At 41.1% G+C, this 16343-nt stretch overlaps 1 protein-coding gene across 2 annotated transcripts in view; it reads right to left on the bottom strand.

Annotated features, from left to right (window-relative positions):
- ocrl (OCRL inositol polyphosphate-5-phosphatase) overlaps window positions 1-16343 on the bottom strand; it is a 119147-nt gene that overhangs the window by 90693 nt on the left and 12111 nt on the right. For both annotated transcript variants that reach the window (XM_060832724.1, XM_060832726.1), the window contains 2 exons: window positions 5234-5325; window positions 595-633 (listed from right to left, as the gene is read on the bottom strand). In XM_060832724.1, the coding sequence (XP_060688707.1) occupies window positions 595-633; window positions 5234-5325 (131 nt within the window). The remainder of the gene's footprint in view (window positions 1-594; window positions 634-5233; window positions 5326-16343) is intronic.

Raw genomic sequence — 16343 nt, 5'->3', positions numbered from 1 at the left:
GAGTTTCAAGAAAGATAGAAGGATGGTAGGCTTGTTCTGACTAATTTATATTTATTTCAGCAGTGTGGTTTATTTCACTTTCTTTTCACTATTAATTCAAGGTTGCCAAGTTTGACTTGGACAAGAATTTAGCATTTAAAGTGAGAGCTGGAAACATATGATAGATCATCTTCCTTGCACTAATTCTCATATTTAAAATCAATACTTCAAACTCCAACAATAGGAGAGAATATTCTAATGTGATGGATTAGATTAAAACAAATAGGATGCTAAAAACCTAAAACAAAACCTGGAGTGGAAACAAAATAATCAAGCTATTCTGAATACTGCTGTCCTTAATAGTTCTCCCCTCAAGAGAGAAGGAAATCACATGCAGTGTCTTTCTTGGGGATGGGAAGGTTTAACTGACCTGATTATAGATAGACTGCGAAAAAAAAATGGTATTTGCCAGAATCAAGATTGAACAAACTGGTATATACTAGGATGAACAGTTCTATTTAGAAAGCATATTTGTTAGAAAAAAACTGATTGGCCATTGCAGACAAACAGAACTTCATTGCTCCACCTTTACATTAAAACAATGGAAGTACTCACGCGTAAAAGGGTCATCAATTAAAAGAGCTTCCTCAGCCTCTGAAAGTAAGCAAATAATTCTTACATTATTGGAAAGTATCTGACAGTAAATTGAATAAGACATGGCTGAAAGTTCACTCATCATTCAAATATAGAATGTTAATATCTTAATGTGTTTCAGAAGAGATTTCCAGAGTGGGGCCAAGGCCGATCACGCTTTCACTACCATTGCATGGTGTAGGGAGGGTGATACATTAAAGATCAGAATTGCAGGATTGAAGTGTGGAAAAGTAAGAAAGATTGGGGAAGGTAGCAAGATTAGTACAGGATGGATTCACATGGAGAGATTGTGGAGTTTAAAATCAGGTTGTGCTTTCATTGTGTTGGAGGGAGAATTAGAAATCAATAGATGTTAATAACTACTGTTGTTGATAGGTGGATTGTTAAGAGGAAGTTAAACAAACTTTCAAAATGCTGAAGGCGACTGCGTACATTGGTGTGCATGGCCAAGGTGGGACAGGGATTTCTATTCAGAAGACATTAGTCTACTCATATGCTGTTTGGAGAAACCGATGCGAAGGATGCCAATAATAACAAAAAGGTGAGGTAGCAGCAATACAGGTGAAAGTCAGTGGCGCTGAAAGTAGATAGCATTAGATTTGAACTTTGGGATGAAGAGGATGCCATGACTTTGTATGCTTGGATGGATGGCTTCAACTTTTCTATTGGGTACCAAAAACTTTGCTTTGAATTCCAGGTTTGCAATTAAAGCAAACTTGGCTTTAACTGGAACATGTCTTAAATACACTCAATGACTTGGCCTTCACAGTCTCAGTGGCAATGAGTTCCACAGACTAAACACCCTGTAATTGAAGAAATTCTTCTACATCTCAGTTCTAAAAAGGTTATCTCTTCAATCCAAGGTGGTGCCCTCTGACCTCCCTCTCTCTTACTAATAAAAACATCTTATCCACATCAACTCCAACTAGGCCTTTCAGTATTCTCTCAGTTTCAATGAGACCCTCCTCTGTTGAATTATTGTTTTCCTCGAGGTCCTCACACACTTGGTGCAACTGCAAATGCCAACTTCTGGTGAACAACCATCAAATTTTATTAAGCACAGTACAATCCAAGCTTTGGAGAAACCCTGAACACTTCACCAAGCTTGTGAGTCGTGTCCAGGGGTCTCTCTTTGGAGCAACCTACAACACACACATCAGAGTTTACGATGTAACGGCAAAAAATCTCCCTGAACAAAGGAAACAGTCCTTCCTTTATATAAAATCTTTACATCACAATTAGTAATGTCTATAAGATAATCCCCAGCCATTCCCGCCCCCCCGCCCAAGTCACATGCCACTTAAGATACACTGCAGTGACCATCACACCTCCAGAGACAATGCAATGCAAACCATCCCTTAATGGTCAAATCTTTGCAAACCGTTTTTTTCTAACTATAGGGGAGTCATCAAATTCCAAATGTAACATTCTTATTGCTTTCTTGCCAATCATCCCTGAATAACCACATAAACCTCCCACATTCCACCTATAAGACAAAGACACACCGCCCTAACCCCAGGGCATTCAATTTCTTGCAGGTCAGTGGAGCAAATTAATTCTTTAATATCACATTCCCTCCTTTTATCATTCCACGATAATGACCTAGATGGGGGATGAGAAAGGCACTACCAATTCATTCATAAGAATCATACAACCAGTACTTAAGCATGTTATTGAAACATGGCAAACAATGATTATAACAACAAAAATTACTAGTCCATGCAGCAGATAGAATCTGCAGCATCCTCTCACGTGGAAAAAAAAAGTTCACCAGTAAAGTTTTTAAATCCACAGTCCTTAGAAACCACCTCACCCCATCCAAGTCGAATGGAAACGAGCCAGTTATCCAAAATCTCCTTCAGTAAAGTCCAACCCGAAAACAAAATTCAGGGTCGAGAGTGTGGTGCTGGAAAAGGTGCCGGGTGATAAGATTTTGGCGATGGAGGAGGCCCAGGACCTGCATGTCCTTGACGGAGGCGGAAGGGGAGTTGAAGTGTTCAGGCACGGGATGGTGGGGTTGGTTGGTGCAGATGTAGCAGTCCGCAAGTTGGCATCCCATCTCCCCGATATAGAGGGGACCACATCGGGTGCGACGGATACAGTGGATGACATTGGATGTAAAAGAAAATCTCTGTCAGATGTGGAAGGATCTTTCAGAGCCTTGGGCGGAGTTGAGGGGAGTAGTGTGGACGTAGGTTTTTCGCTTCCAGCGATGGCTGAGAGAGAAGTGTGGGCTGGTGGGGGAAAGGCGTGGACCCAACAAGGGAGTGGTCTCTCCGAACGCTCACAAGGGTAGGGAAGGGAAATATATCTCTGGTGGTAGGGTCTGCATGTAGGTGGCAGAGGATGATGCAACGTGTGTGAAGGTTACTGGGGTGGAAGTTGAGGACTAGGAGTTCTGTCCTTGTTGCATTGGGAGTGGTGGGGTTCAAGGACGGTAGTGCACGAAGTATAAGAGATGCGCTTGAGGGCATCGTCGACAACGTGGGAAGGGAAATTACAATCTTGGAGGCCATCTGGGATTTTCTAATGTGGAATTGGTCATCCTGGGAACAGATGTGGTGGAGGTCGAGGAATTGGGAATAAAGGATGGCGTTTTTACAGGAGGTAGCGCGAGAGGAGATGTAGTCTATGTAGTGGTGGGAGTCTGTGAACTCCCTTGTAGCCCTTGACATGACTCTCTCGTCAGGTACCCCACCCCGACCTGCATTCCCGAGAGACCATTCCCTCCGCAACTCCCCAGTCAGCCACGGACTCCTACAGCTAGCTAGTCTACACCTCCTTCGACCCTACCTCCTGTAAAAACACCATCCCATATTCTCAATTCCTCTGCCTCCACTGCATCTGTTCCACCTTAAAAAATCCCAGATGGCGTCCTTCTTTCAAGATCGCAACTTTTCTTCGCACGTGGTTGACGATGCCCTCCAGAACATCTTCCATTTGCCGCACCACAATCCTTGAACCTGCCCCCACCCAACGCAACAAGGACAGAATCCACCCCCCCCACCCCCACCCAGTCCTCACTTTCCACTCCACCAATCTTCCACATACATCGCATCATCCTCTGCCACCTACAAATGGACCCCACCACCAGAGATATATTTTTGTCCCCATCCCGATCAGCATTCCAGAGAGAGACTATTCCCTCCTAGACTCCCTCGTGAGGCTCCATCGCCAAATCCTTACCACCCAACACCTGGAGGAAGTACGCCTTATATTCCATCTTGGGACCCCATGGGATAAAAGTGGATTTCAACAGTTTCCTCATTTACCCTCTCCCCACATTATCCAAGTCCCATGCCTCCAACTCAGCACCACCCTCCTGATCTGTCCATCAGCTCTCCCATCTATCCGCTCTATCCTCCTCTCCGACTTATCACCTTCTCCCTCACCTCCTTCTACCTATCACATTCTCAGCTACCTTTCCCCCAATCCCACCCCCTCCCATTTATCTATCAGCCTCTTCACACCCAGGATCATTCTTGTAAACCTTGCCTGGACCAACACATCTTTCCTCAGATACGGGGCCCAAAACGGAATCTCCTCTAATGCCAGCAGTCCTTAGACAGTGGATCCAAAATATTCTAAACATAGTCTAACCAGTGCCTTATACAGCCTCAGCAGTATACAGCCTTTGCTCATGTCGTCTAGCCATTTTGAAACGAATACTAACATTGCATTTACCTTCATAACTGCCAACTAAACCTCATGTTAACCTTAAGAGGAACCTGAACTAGGACTCCAAATCCCTTTTGTGCTTGAGATTTCTGAAGCCTCACCCAGTTTAGAAAACATTCTACACTTCTAATTTTCCTCCCAAATTGCATAACCTCACACTCTTTCCCATACTGTATTCCGTCTATCATCACTTTGCCCACTCTCCTAGCTTAAGTCATTGTGCAGCCTCTATGCTCCCTCAACACTATGTCATCTGCAAACTTAGCAACAAGGGTGCTCAGTTACTTTGTCCAGATCGTTAAACTATAACATAAATAGTTTTGGTCTCAACAGGGCTTCAGTAGCCATTGGCAACCATCTTGAAAAAGACTCATTTATCCCTACACTTTACCTTCTACCAGTCAGCCAATCCTCTATGCATGCCAGTATCTTGCCATTAACCCTTCGATGATTAGCCAAGATTGGGTGAGGAATCCATCAGCCCATGCACAATTCTGTCGCATACACAAAAGTAAACTTCACTTGGGCTACTGCCAGAATCATGCCATTGATGCTCAAAATGCAATTGAGCCCAAGAGTTTTATCTTTGTATTTTCCTCCCTTTTTCTTGTATTGAAGAATTAACTTATGCTCAGCATTTGTTCCAATCTATAGCTCAAACCATACAAGAACTGCAGATCCTAAAATACATCATACTGCAGTACACCTCATCACAATACTAACATCAAATCATTAAACTATTTAATTAACTCACATTCAAACTGGTTTTAATAGAAAACAATTGTATTACTGGATAAGAAAATAGTTATAGAAAGAAGAGTAAGATTAAAGTGATTAAAAATGCACACCCATTTCCCATTATAACTATTAAAGTCGGGCATTATCCCAGATTCAAAGTTGTTGGAGCTGCTGCTCCTTGTACCTTGTATAATGTGAAACTGGTTATTAATGGGGATCACTGTTTGACATGCGATAGTTCCAACATTAGCTTCTGAAGTTGCAGAGATGAACAATCTGAAATAAGAAAACAAACCACCTCTATCAACTTTATTGCTGAATAACTGCAACAAATTTATCAAAGTTTCAATACTGAATTGCAAAACAGGAAACTGTTATAAATATCAACAAAAGATAGTCTCCAAGCTAGGTGGGTTAGCAATGGGAAATGCAGGGTTACAGGGATAGGCAGTTTTGGGTGAGAGGCTCTTTGGAGAACCAATGTGGATGTGATGGGCCGAATGGCCTGCTTTTTCACTGCAGGGATTCTGTGATACAGAAACTCAGCAAGTCTAGCAACACATGTGGAGAGTCAAAGAAAGCTAATGTTTCAGGCCTGTGACATTTGCTTCACTTAACGAGACATAATTCTGGGGATAATGCAAAATTCCTGCAAGGTGGTCTGAGAAGGATAGTAGAGGGTGGGGACATCATAATGGGTCAGGAATCACAAGGAGAACTTGCTGCCTTCCTGACTAGCCCAATTAAGATAGGGTTGAGAATGGACTTCCTGCTTGAAGGCCAATTGAGGCTTTTAAGTGACTCTGAAAAAACAGCCTCACCCCATCATTGATGTACTTGAGTAGAAGTAGGGGACGGCTCATGTCAAGGGGGAATGCTGGAGGTTAAATTCCAAAAAGCATCAAGACCCCACCAGTAACGTGGGTTTCCTCACATGGGAAGAGCATCTGCATACTTTTTAAATTCCTTTCTTGACCCCAGTGATCCTACCTCACATACTTTTCCTACAGGACTCCACTTAGCTGCCTTTACTGGACAGCTGCCAACTCTGATTTAGATTGTAGCTCTCAAAGACTAGATCTGCTCAGAAAACATCACAGATCCAATTACCAACCAGATAGGTGTGTGATTACATTAAAATCAGATTTGGGGAACCCTGGAATGGTTGCGATAGAGTTGCCACCATCTTTGCAGTCAGTGGATCAGCCTAGTTCTGAAGAGGAAATAAGACCAGTATATAGGTAGTGTTAAAGGATTAACAATGAAATAGTGGAAAAGTGCCAGACAGTTAAACAAGGACAAAAGGAGAATATTATGACTGAAAAGGACTTTGGCATAAGATAAGGGTGTTGGGGAGGGTCAAAGCTCAAGTAGAACACATGCTGTAACCGAGATAACAGATGCTACCTGCATACACTGACATGTATACGTGCACAAGTTGAGATTGATCAAGAACGTGGCTACACATTTTAAATTGGCAAATGAATAAATATCCGGTGTGATGTGATGTAGTTAGCATACAACAGAATGGGCTCAAGTTGACTAAAATGTTTCGTCAGAAATGTCTTCAGGTTTTTCAGTTGAGTCAGCCTCCACTGGTATAACCAAAGCTGCTTTAAATACTGACCAGAACTTCATGTAGCTAGTTGGTTTAAAATACCTGCAACATGTTCCAAGACCATTAAATTCCATCCTCTGTTTCTCTCTGCAGGGATACTGTCAGACCTGCTGTTTATTTCCAACATTTTTTTGGTTATTACTTCTGATCTCCAAAATCCATGGAAGACTGCTTTTGTAGGGATGTAAGGGGAAGTTGTCCCCCCAACAAAACGCACCTTGGACTTTCTTTGGTAGAAGTGAGGTATGAAACCACGACACAGATATACGGAACTACAGACTTCAATAAAACATGCAAGTAGTACAACCTCTTGAAAAGTGTGTAAACTTTAGCTTCCATTAGCCAACCATGCTATTGTATAATATGCTATTATACAATTAGTATTTCCCTTAATCTGTGGACTCAAGCTGAACACAAGAAACTGATTAAGCAATCATTAATTTGTTATCTGAAATAGTGGACAGCTTATCTCTCTGTACTGACATTGTACTTTGCATGTTAAATACTCAACATCCAAAGCAGATCAAGTTTTCACAATTTAAGGGTGGAGCTCAATCTCGACAAGGACAGAGAAAACACTTTAAGGATAATCTGGAGACTCAAAAGCTGCAAAGCAGGCAGAAAGTGACCGTATTTTTTAAAAACGCAGTAACGAAACAATAAAAACAAAAGGAATGACAGTGCAGACAAGCTTGAAATATCATACCACCTTCTTGTTGGCATAACTAGAGACGATGTGATGGGTAGGCTCGAGGTTATTAAGGTGGACAAATCCCTAGGACCGGATGGGATCTATCCCAGGTTGCTGAAGGAGGTGAGAGAGGAAAGAGCTGCAGCCTTGACAGATAGCTTTGTAGCATCCTTAAACACAGGTGAGGTGCCGAAGGACTGGAGGGTTGCTCATTTTGTTCCCCTCCACAAGAATGGTAGTAGGGATCTACAGGTAACTATAGGATGCAGGTAACTACAGACCAGTAAGCCTGACATCAGTGGTGGGAAAATTGCTAGAGAAGGTACTGAGGGATAAAATCTATTTATATTTGGAAAAGAACAGGCTTATCAGTGATAGGCAACATGGGTTTGTGCGGGGTAGATCGTGCCTTACCAACTTAATAAGAGTTCTTCGAGGAAGTGACCAAGTTGATAGATGATGAAGGAAGGACTGTAGATGTCATATACATGGACTTTAGTAAGGCGTTTGATAAGGTTCCCCCTGGTAAACTAATGGAGAAAATGAAGTCACATGGTGTGCAGTGTGTTCTAGCTAGGTGGATAAAGAACTGGTTGAGCAACAGGAGACAGAGAGTATTAATTGATGGGAGTTTCTCGAAATGGAGAAAAGTGACCAGTGGTGTTCCACGGGGATCTGTGCTGGGGCCACTGTTTTTGGTCATATACATAAATCATCTAGAAGAGGGCATTGTTGGTTTGATCAGTAAGTTTACAGATGACATGAAGATTGGTGGAGTAGCAGAAAGCATAGGGGGCTGGACAGATGCATGAGTAGGTGGGGAGTAGAGGGATACAAATGATTAGGAATTGGGCGACAGGTTTAGACAGTAGATTTGGATCAGCTCAGGCTTGGAGGGCCGAAGGGCCTGTTCCTGGGCTGTAAATTTTCTTTGTCAGGGCAATTCCTGCCCTCTGTGCCAAAGGTATGCAGATCCAGAATTAGCAAACTGAGTCACATGAAGAGGCAAAAATCATGAAACCTAGTACATGTATTCTTGTTACAAAGATCTGATGACTACAAAGTGAAGTAATTAATTCCACATGGAGGATTTTGAAATGCTCACAATGAATGAGAAGGAACTCAAGAAACACATTCGTTGATGTAACTTCTGTAAAACATTCATAGGCATCTTTTGACTCTACCCATTACATGTACAATTTGAAATTATTCACCTTCCAGGCCTTCAACAACTTGCCTTAGATGACCTATTCCATAGTCAACTACTATTAGTAGCCAACTATCATCACCAGCAGTTTCTTAATGTCCAGCCATTATATGCTTTTCAATAACCATATAGTTTAAATGGGTATTTACTTCCTATATTCGGTTATTAAAAAACAAATTGGCATCATAGAATCAGTCATATGGTATTTTATACAGTAGACTCCACATTGCTAACTTTACAAACAAAATTCTTAAATGGTGAAATTAATTTCAGTACAATTAAGGAATTCAAATGAACTTTAGTAATGGCCCAGCCATGGACAGATTTTCTGACCATGGAGAGGTGGTTTTGTAAATGGATATCAATTCAAATGATCTGGAAGTTTTGTTCAATCCTTTGGCATTACTAATAAATGAATATTTTACTTACCCAGAAACAGCACATTGGCTTTCAGTTTAAGATATTATTCAAAAGAAAGCACCTCCAATAAGGCAATTCTCATTAATAAATTGCAGAGCCAATCTAGATTATGCAATCAGGTTTCCAGTTCATGGCTGGAAATAAGAGGTTAAAGTGCTACCACTGACTCTAGTGTGACACCTATTATTTACAGATAATTAGACAATGCTGGAAGCAGTTTAATAGAGGTGCGTGGAGCATTATTGAACAGGCAGAGGCACAAAGGGATACAAAACTAATCTGATACATCGCAACAGGCAAAAAGCATGCAACTAGATTAGTTATTGCAAGGGTCTCCACAGATTTCACAGAATCCCCACAATGTTGAAGCCCAGATTCTACATCAACCTCAAAATCCATCCTCCTACCCTATCCCGTTAATCCTGCATTCTCCATGGCTAATCCATCTAGCCTGCACATCCCTGGACACTACAGGATAATTTAGCATGGCCAATCCACCTAACCTACATATCTGTGGACTGTGGGAGGAAATCAGAGCACCCACAGTAAACGCGGACATGGAGAGAACGTGCAAACTCCACACTGACCGTCGCCCAAGGCTAGAATCAAACCTGGGTCCCTGTTGCTGAGAGATGGCAGTGTTCACCACTGAGCCATCATGCCACCCTAAAAAAATAGTATTCCTCACCACCAAACATAAAACAATTCCTTATAACCTGGCTCCTTTACTTCATAATAAAACCAAAATATCGTGGATGCTGGAGGTTTGAAAATGAAGGGCTAGAGAAACTCAACAAGTGTGCCAACATTTGTGGGGAGTAAGAAACAGTTACTGTTTGTCCAATATGACTCCTTTCTCTGATGATGGAATCAAACCTGCTGAGTTTCTCCAGTATAACTGAATAGATTCATAAGAAATAAAGCAAACACATTTATCTTAAAGTTGCTAAATGCAGGCCAAATGTTAACCCATAACAAAGTTACAGAACTAGCTGTCAAATCAATAATGACTCACAAACCCATCTTTGCTACAGGCCTGACTTATGTCTTCCTCAAATTCTTAGGACAAGCGAATTCAAAACAGAATCTGCTTCCACAAAGTCAGCTGTCTGTACTTGAAACATACCAAGCCAACCAAATTGAATATCAACACAAAATAAAGTTAAAAAATCACACAACACCAGGTTATAGTCCAACAGGTTTAATTGGAAGCACTAGCTTTCAAAACGCTGCTCCTTCATCAGTGATTTTTAACTTTGTACACCCCAGTCCAACACCGGCATCTCCAAATCATAACATAAAAACAGATTACAATGTATTTAAAGAAAAATGGCTTTGAAATAACTTTTGTATACCATCCACATTCTTTTCAATCTCTTTAATGTAAGGAATCAGACAAAAATGTACGGCCAAACTAGGATATTAAAATATTTGTTTTGACTAATTTCACGTGAGTTACAAAGAACATTAGACCACTTAGAGTCATAGAGATGTACGGCACGGAAACAGACCCTTCGGTCCAACTCGTCCACGCCGACCAGATATCCTAACCCAATCTAGTCCCACCTGCCAGCACCCGGTCCATATCCCTCCAAACCCTTCCTATTCACATATGCATACAAATGCCCTTTAAATATTGCAATAGTGCCTGGTTCCACCACTTCCTCTGGCAGCTCATTCCATACACATACCACCCTCAGTATGAAAAAGTTGCCTCTTGGGTCTCTTTTATATCTTTCCCCTCTCACCCTAAACCAATGACCTCTAGTTCTGGACTCCCCCACTCCAGGGAAAAGATTTTGTCTATTTATCCTATCCATGCCCCTCATAATTTTATAAACCTTTATAAGGTCACCCCTCTGCCTCCGATTACCAGGGAAAACAGCCCCAGTCTATTCAACCTCTCCTGATAGTTCAAATCCCCTAACCCTGGCAACATCCTTGTAAGTCTTTTCTGAACCCTTTCAAGTTTCACAACATATTTCTGATAGGAAGGAGACCAGAATTACACGCAATATTCCAACAGTGGCCTAACCAATGTCCTGTACTGCCACAACGTGACCTCCCAACTCCTGTACTCAATACTCTGACCAATAAAGGAAAGCATACCAAACACCTTCTTCACTATCCTATCTACCTGCGACTCCACTTTCAAGGAGCTATGAACCTGCACTCCAAGGTCTCTTTGTTCAGCAACACTCCCTAAGACCTTACCATTAAGTGTATAAATCCTGCTAAGATTTGCTTTTCCAAAATGCAGCACCTCGCATTTATCTCACAACAGATCTCAGTTAACAGTTGGAATTTGCCACCCATCTAAAATAAGATTCCTTTGATTATATATAACACTGACTTCCTGAACTCTGAAGTCAAAGTTTATGTCTTCATTTATTAGGAAAGGGATGCAAGAAACGAAACTCAAAAAAAACAAATTTAAACAGCGTAGTACGGCTGAAGTTTAATAAGCTGAGGTAGACAGTTAGGAATTCATGCTACATCTCTATGACATTCAATGTGCACCCCTCTTCTCATACTGCACAAATATATTTGAACAATTAAGAATTTTAACAACTGTTCACCATTTTCAATCTGACCACATAATAAAAAGGCTTGAAACTAATTTTTGCGAGGTACATTGCATCCAAAAAAGAATTAATATTTCAAGGGATCAATTGTGTACAGTATCAGTAATTTTCAAGTAAGTCTGCCCTTTGACAGAGTGACAAATTGGTTAAGTTGGAATAAATCTAAAGAGAATTCTTTCAACTGATAAAGTCTAATGATGAACAATTAAGTAGAAATAGATGTGTACACATTTTCAATACGAACATTAAAGAACAAAAATGACAGAACTAAGAAATTCCTCAATTTTTGTCCTTTGCTAAACTTATAATACAGAACTCAAAAGTAAAATCTGTGACTAGAAAAAAAAACACTAACCTTACCTATGACATTAGTTGATTACTGTTGGGAATGTTTGCAGCAGGTCTCCCTCAAAAGGCAGACTTAAAATTTTTGAGTCTGGAGCCCGAAATGTAAATTTCATCTGGGAATACACTGAAGTGCGCTATAACAAGAGAATTTTGTCCCCTCCTACTCTGGAACTATAGTGTGCCAAGCACAGCAGGAAACCCATATCAAATGACATTAGATTAAGGGACTTTAAAATTCAAGATCCTGTGGAGAAAGAAACATACAAAAGAGAGAGAAAAGACGGGAGAGAGAGAAAGAAAAAAAAACCCATTTGTCATTTACCTGGTGCTGCTACCGAACTACAATATTCAAGCAAAAACGAGTCTACAAAATATCAGCCATTAAAAATTGTTAGAAAATTATTATCGTTAACATAAAATAGAATAAGTAACAAGTGAATGAATAATGTTACTCGAGATGAATTTTATTTTTTCATACAGGAGGTCATTTTGTGCTCTGGATACTGAGGACTTTACAGCTTATATTGACCTAAGATATTGCTACATTTAGATTAGATTACTTACAGTGTGAAAACAGGCCCTTCGGCCCAACAAGTCCACACCGACCCGCCGAAGCGCAACCCACCCATACCCCTACATTTACCCCTTACCTAACACTACGGGCAATTTAGCATGGCCAATTCACTTGACCCGCACATCTTTGGACTGTGGGAGGAAACCGGAGCACCCGGAGGAAACCCACGCAGACACGGGGAGAATGTGCAAACTCCACACAGACAGTCGCCTGAGGCGGGAATTGAACCTGGGTCTCAGGCGCTGTGAGGCAGCAGTGCTAACCACTGTGCCACCGTGCCGCCCACAAAATGAATTTAAATTCATTTGCTTCAGGATTTTTTTGTGGGAAAGGTTAGAAAATTCCTTTACTATCTAAACTTAAAAGAGAAGAAAGGCTGTATGCAAGGAAGAACAAGGCTATTTGCAACAAAATATCAAAAAATCTGCTGTAATACATCAAAATAACATCTAAAATGCAAATAAATCAGTTTCAGGGAAGGAACGCAAATAATTTATCTTGAGAAACAAGACACTCTTTTCAATCTCAGTCATAAATGGAGGGATGTGGACCAGGTGCTGGCAGCTGGGAGTAGATTGGGTTGGGATATCTGGTCGGTATGGGTGGGTTGGCCTGAAGGGTCTGTTTCCATGCTGTACATCTCCATCTCTCTAAAATGACTGCAGAAATCTGAACATGCACAGAGATCTAGGTATACTAGTACGTGAATCCCAAAACATTAGTATGCAGTTACAGCACAAAAAGTGGCTAACGAGTTGCTATCCTTTGTATTGTACATAGAAAATAGGATCAGGAATCGCCACTTCAGACCATCGATTCCACTCTGCCATTCAACAATGTGTTGTCTGATTCTCAAACTTAACCTCATAGTCTTGCACCCTCCTCATTATCAGTGAGGCATTTAACTTCTGGATATCTATTTCTTTCGGGTAGCACAGTGGCTCAGTGGTTAGCACTGCTGCCTTACAGAGCCAGGGATCCAGGTTTGATTCAGGCCTTGGATAAATGTGTGGAGTTTGCACATTCTCTCTGTGTCTGCGTGGACTACCTCCGCATGGTCCGGTTTCCTCCCACATTCCAAAAGATATGTAAGTCAGGAGAAATGGCCATGCTAAATTATCCACAGTGTTAGGTGCATTAGTCAGGGGTAAATGTAGGGAAATGAGTCTGGGTGGGTTACTCTTCGGAGGGCTGGCGTGGACTTGTTGGGCCAAACAGCCGGTTTCCACGCTGCAGGGAATCTAATCTAAAATAGTCAGTGATTTTGCTTCCAAAGTTTATTGGAAGAAAACCCCATGGGTTCACCATCTCAAGTGAAGAAGTGCCTTATCTCAATCCAATCCTGAGACCACGATCCCTTGTTCTAGATCCCCTAGCCAGAGAGAAACATCTTCCATCCTTCCAGTCTGACCAGCCTGTCAGAATTTTGAGAGATTCTCTCATGCTTTTAAACTTCAATAAATACAGGACTAGCCTACCCACTTTCTCCTTGTACAACCAACACATAATCAGAGGAATTAATTTTGTGAACATTTATTAGCAAACATATTGTTAACAAGGCAAAGCGACCAAAACTGCAAATAATTGCTTCAGGTGTGATCTGACCAAAGCACTGTACAGATCCTGAAGGCCAACATATTATGGTTGCGGTACCTGCATGCTTGCTTCTGACGACTGATACACAAGGACACCAAGATTCCTTTGTAGATCAACATTTTCCAATTTCCCATTATTTAAATAATATTTTGCCATTCTGGTTTTTTTCCTCCTATGCATATTTATCCATGTCGTTACTGCATCTACAATTTTTTTGCCGACTCATTTGACTTGTCTAAAATTATCCTGAAGTCGTTATGTCCTCCTCACTATTGTCATTGCTACTTAGGTTTGGTGTTGTCAGCAAACTTTGAAATATTACTCAATTCCACCATCCAACTCATTGATAGGTATTCTGAATAGATAGGCACAAATGCTGATCCCTGCAGTACTCCACTTGTCAACACTTTCAACTTCAAAGAAAACCTATTATTCTTACTGTTTCATGTCTACTAACAAATTCTTAATCCATTTGTTTATTTCCACCAATTTCATATGCCTTGATTTTACACAATAACGTCTAATGTGGGTCTTTATCACAAGTCAAAATACACCACATCCACTGGTATTTCTTCATCCATGCTACTAGTTATTTCCTCAAAAAAAAACTCCAACAGGTTTGTCAAGCAATTTCCTTTTTTACCTAATCCATGCTGTGTGCAATGCCATTGGCAGTTTCAATAAGTGCTGATGTCACATTCTTTATTAAACATTCCATGACTGTACTTCTGAACCAGGAGGCCTGGGTTCAAGTTCCACTTGCTGCAGGGGTGTGTAATAATAGCTCTGAATAGTTTGATTAGAAAATATCTAGATTCCCAGCTGGGAGTGGAGTACATCTCCAGGCTCTGTTAGCTAACCAGACTGTAATTCCTGGTTTTCTTCCTCCTTTTTTGAAACAGTGAGGATACATTTATTACTCTCAAATCTGCTAGAGCTGTTTAAGAAGCTACAGAATTTTGCAAGATGACACTGGCATTACAAAGGGACCAAAACTTTTCACAATTTCCAGCTGTGGTCTGACACAGTTTAAGATAGACTTTCCTATTTTTATAGCGTCATATGGATGTACAGCAAGGCAACAGATCCTTTGGTTCAACTCGTCCACACCAACCAAATATCCTAGATAAATCTAGTCCTATTTGACAGCATTTGGCCCCTATTCCTTCAAACTCTTCCTATTCAATTACCCATCCAAATATCTTTTGAATGTTGTAATTGTACTAACCTTCACCACTTCCTCTGGCAGCACCATCCTCTGCATGAAAATGTTGTCCCTTAGGTCCCCTTTTAAATTAGATTAGATTATTTACAGTGTGGAAACAGACCCTTCGGCCCAACAAGTCCACACTGTAGCGCAACCCACCCATACCCCTACATTTACCTCTTACCTAACACTATGGGCAATTTAGCATAGCCAATTCACCTGACCCACACATCTTTGGACTGTGGGAGGAAACCAGAGCAAACCCATGCAGACACGGGGAGAACGTGCAAACTCCACACAGTCAGTCGCCTGAGGCGGGAACTGAACCCGGGTTCCACTGTGCCATCGTGCCACTCTCAAATCTTTCCCTTCTCACCTTAAACCTATACCCTCTAACTTTGGACTCCTCCACCCAGGGAAAAGACCTTGTCTATTTATCCTATCTATGCCCCACATGTTTTACAGATCTCTATAAGGTCACCCCTCAGTCTCTCATGATCCAGGGAAAATAGCCACAGTCTACTCAGCCTCTCCCTATAGCTCAAACTCTCCAGCCCTGGCAACTTTAAATCTTTACATTCCATTCCCTTTGAAATAAAACATGCCACTTGCCTTCCCCAATCCCTGAACTTGTGTTAGGTTTTTGAGAATTTTACACTCTCAAATCCTTGTGCTGTAGCTTTCTCAGTCTTCCTTTCCAGTTATGTAAGATTCAGCTCTTCTATTCTTCCTGCCAAAGTGCATTCTCAGATTTCTGCAAATTAAATTCCATCTGCCATGTTTTGACAATGTAACTGCATTACAGCAAATATACATTTCAAACATTTGCACTTTAGAAGCAGTGTCGCCAACTTGTCAATTGTATCATAGTGAATGTGCGTTAATGAAATGCGTGATACACTAGGACAACCTGTATTCCAAACCTAGGTGGTTATGGAATGGGACATCTGGTTTTCCTACTTAACAAAGGTGACAGAGTTCCTTTCTTAACGAACATTAGTGAACAGATAGATTTCTAAGATAACCCAGCATTACTGAACATTACTGA

The sequence above is a fragment of the Hemiscyllium ocellatum genome, chromosome 11 (genome assembly GCF_020745735.1).
Source record: "Hemiscyllium ocellatum isolate sHemOce1 chromosome 11, sHemOce1.pat.X.cur, whole genome shotgun sequence".
NCBI lineage: Eukaryota > Metazoa > Chordata > Chondrichthyes > Orectolobiformes > Hemiscylliidae > Hemiscyllium > Hemiscyllium ocellatum.
Note: the sequence above shows the minus strand (reverse complement) of the source record. Positions and strands in the feature narration are given on the sequence as shown.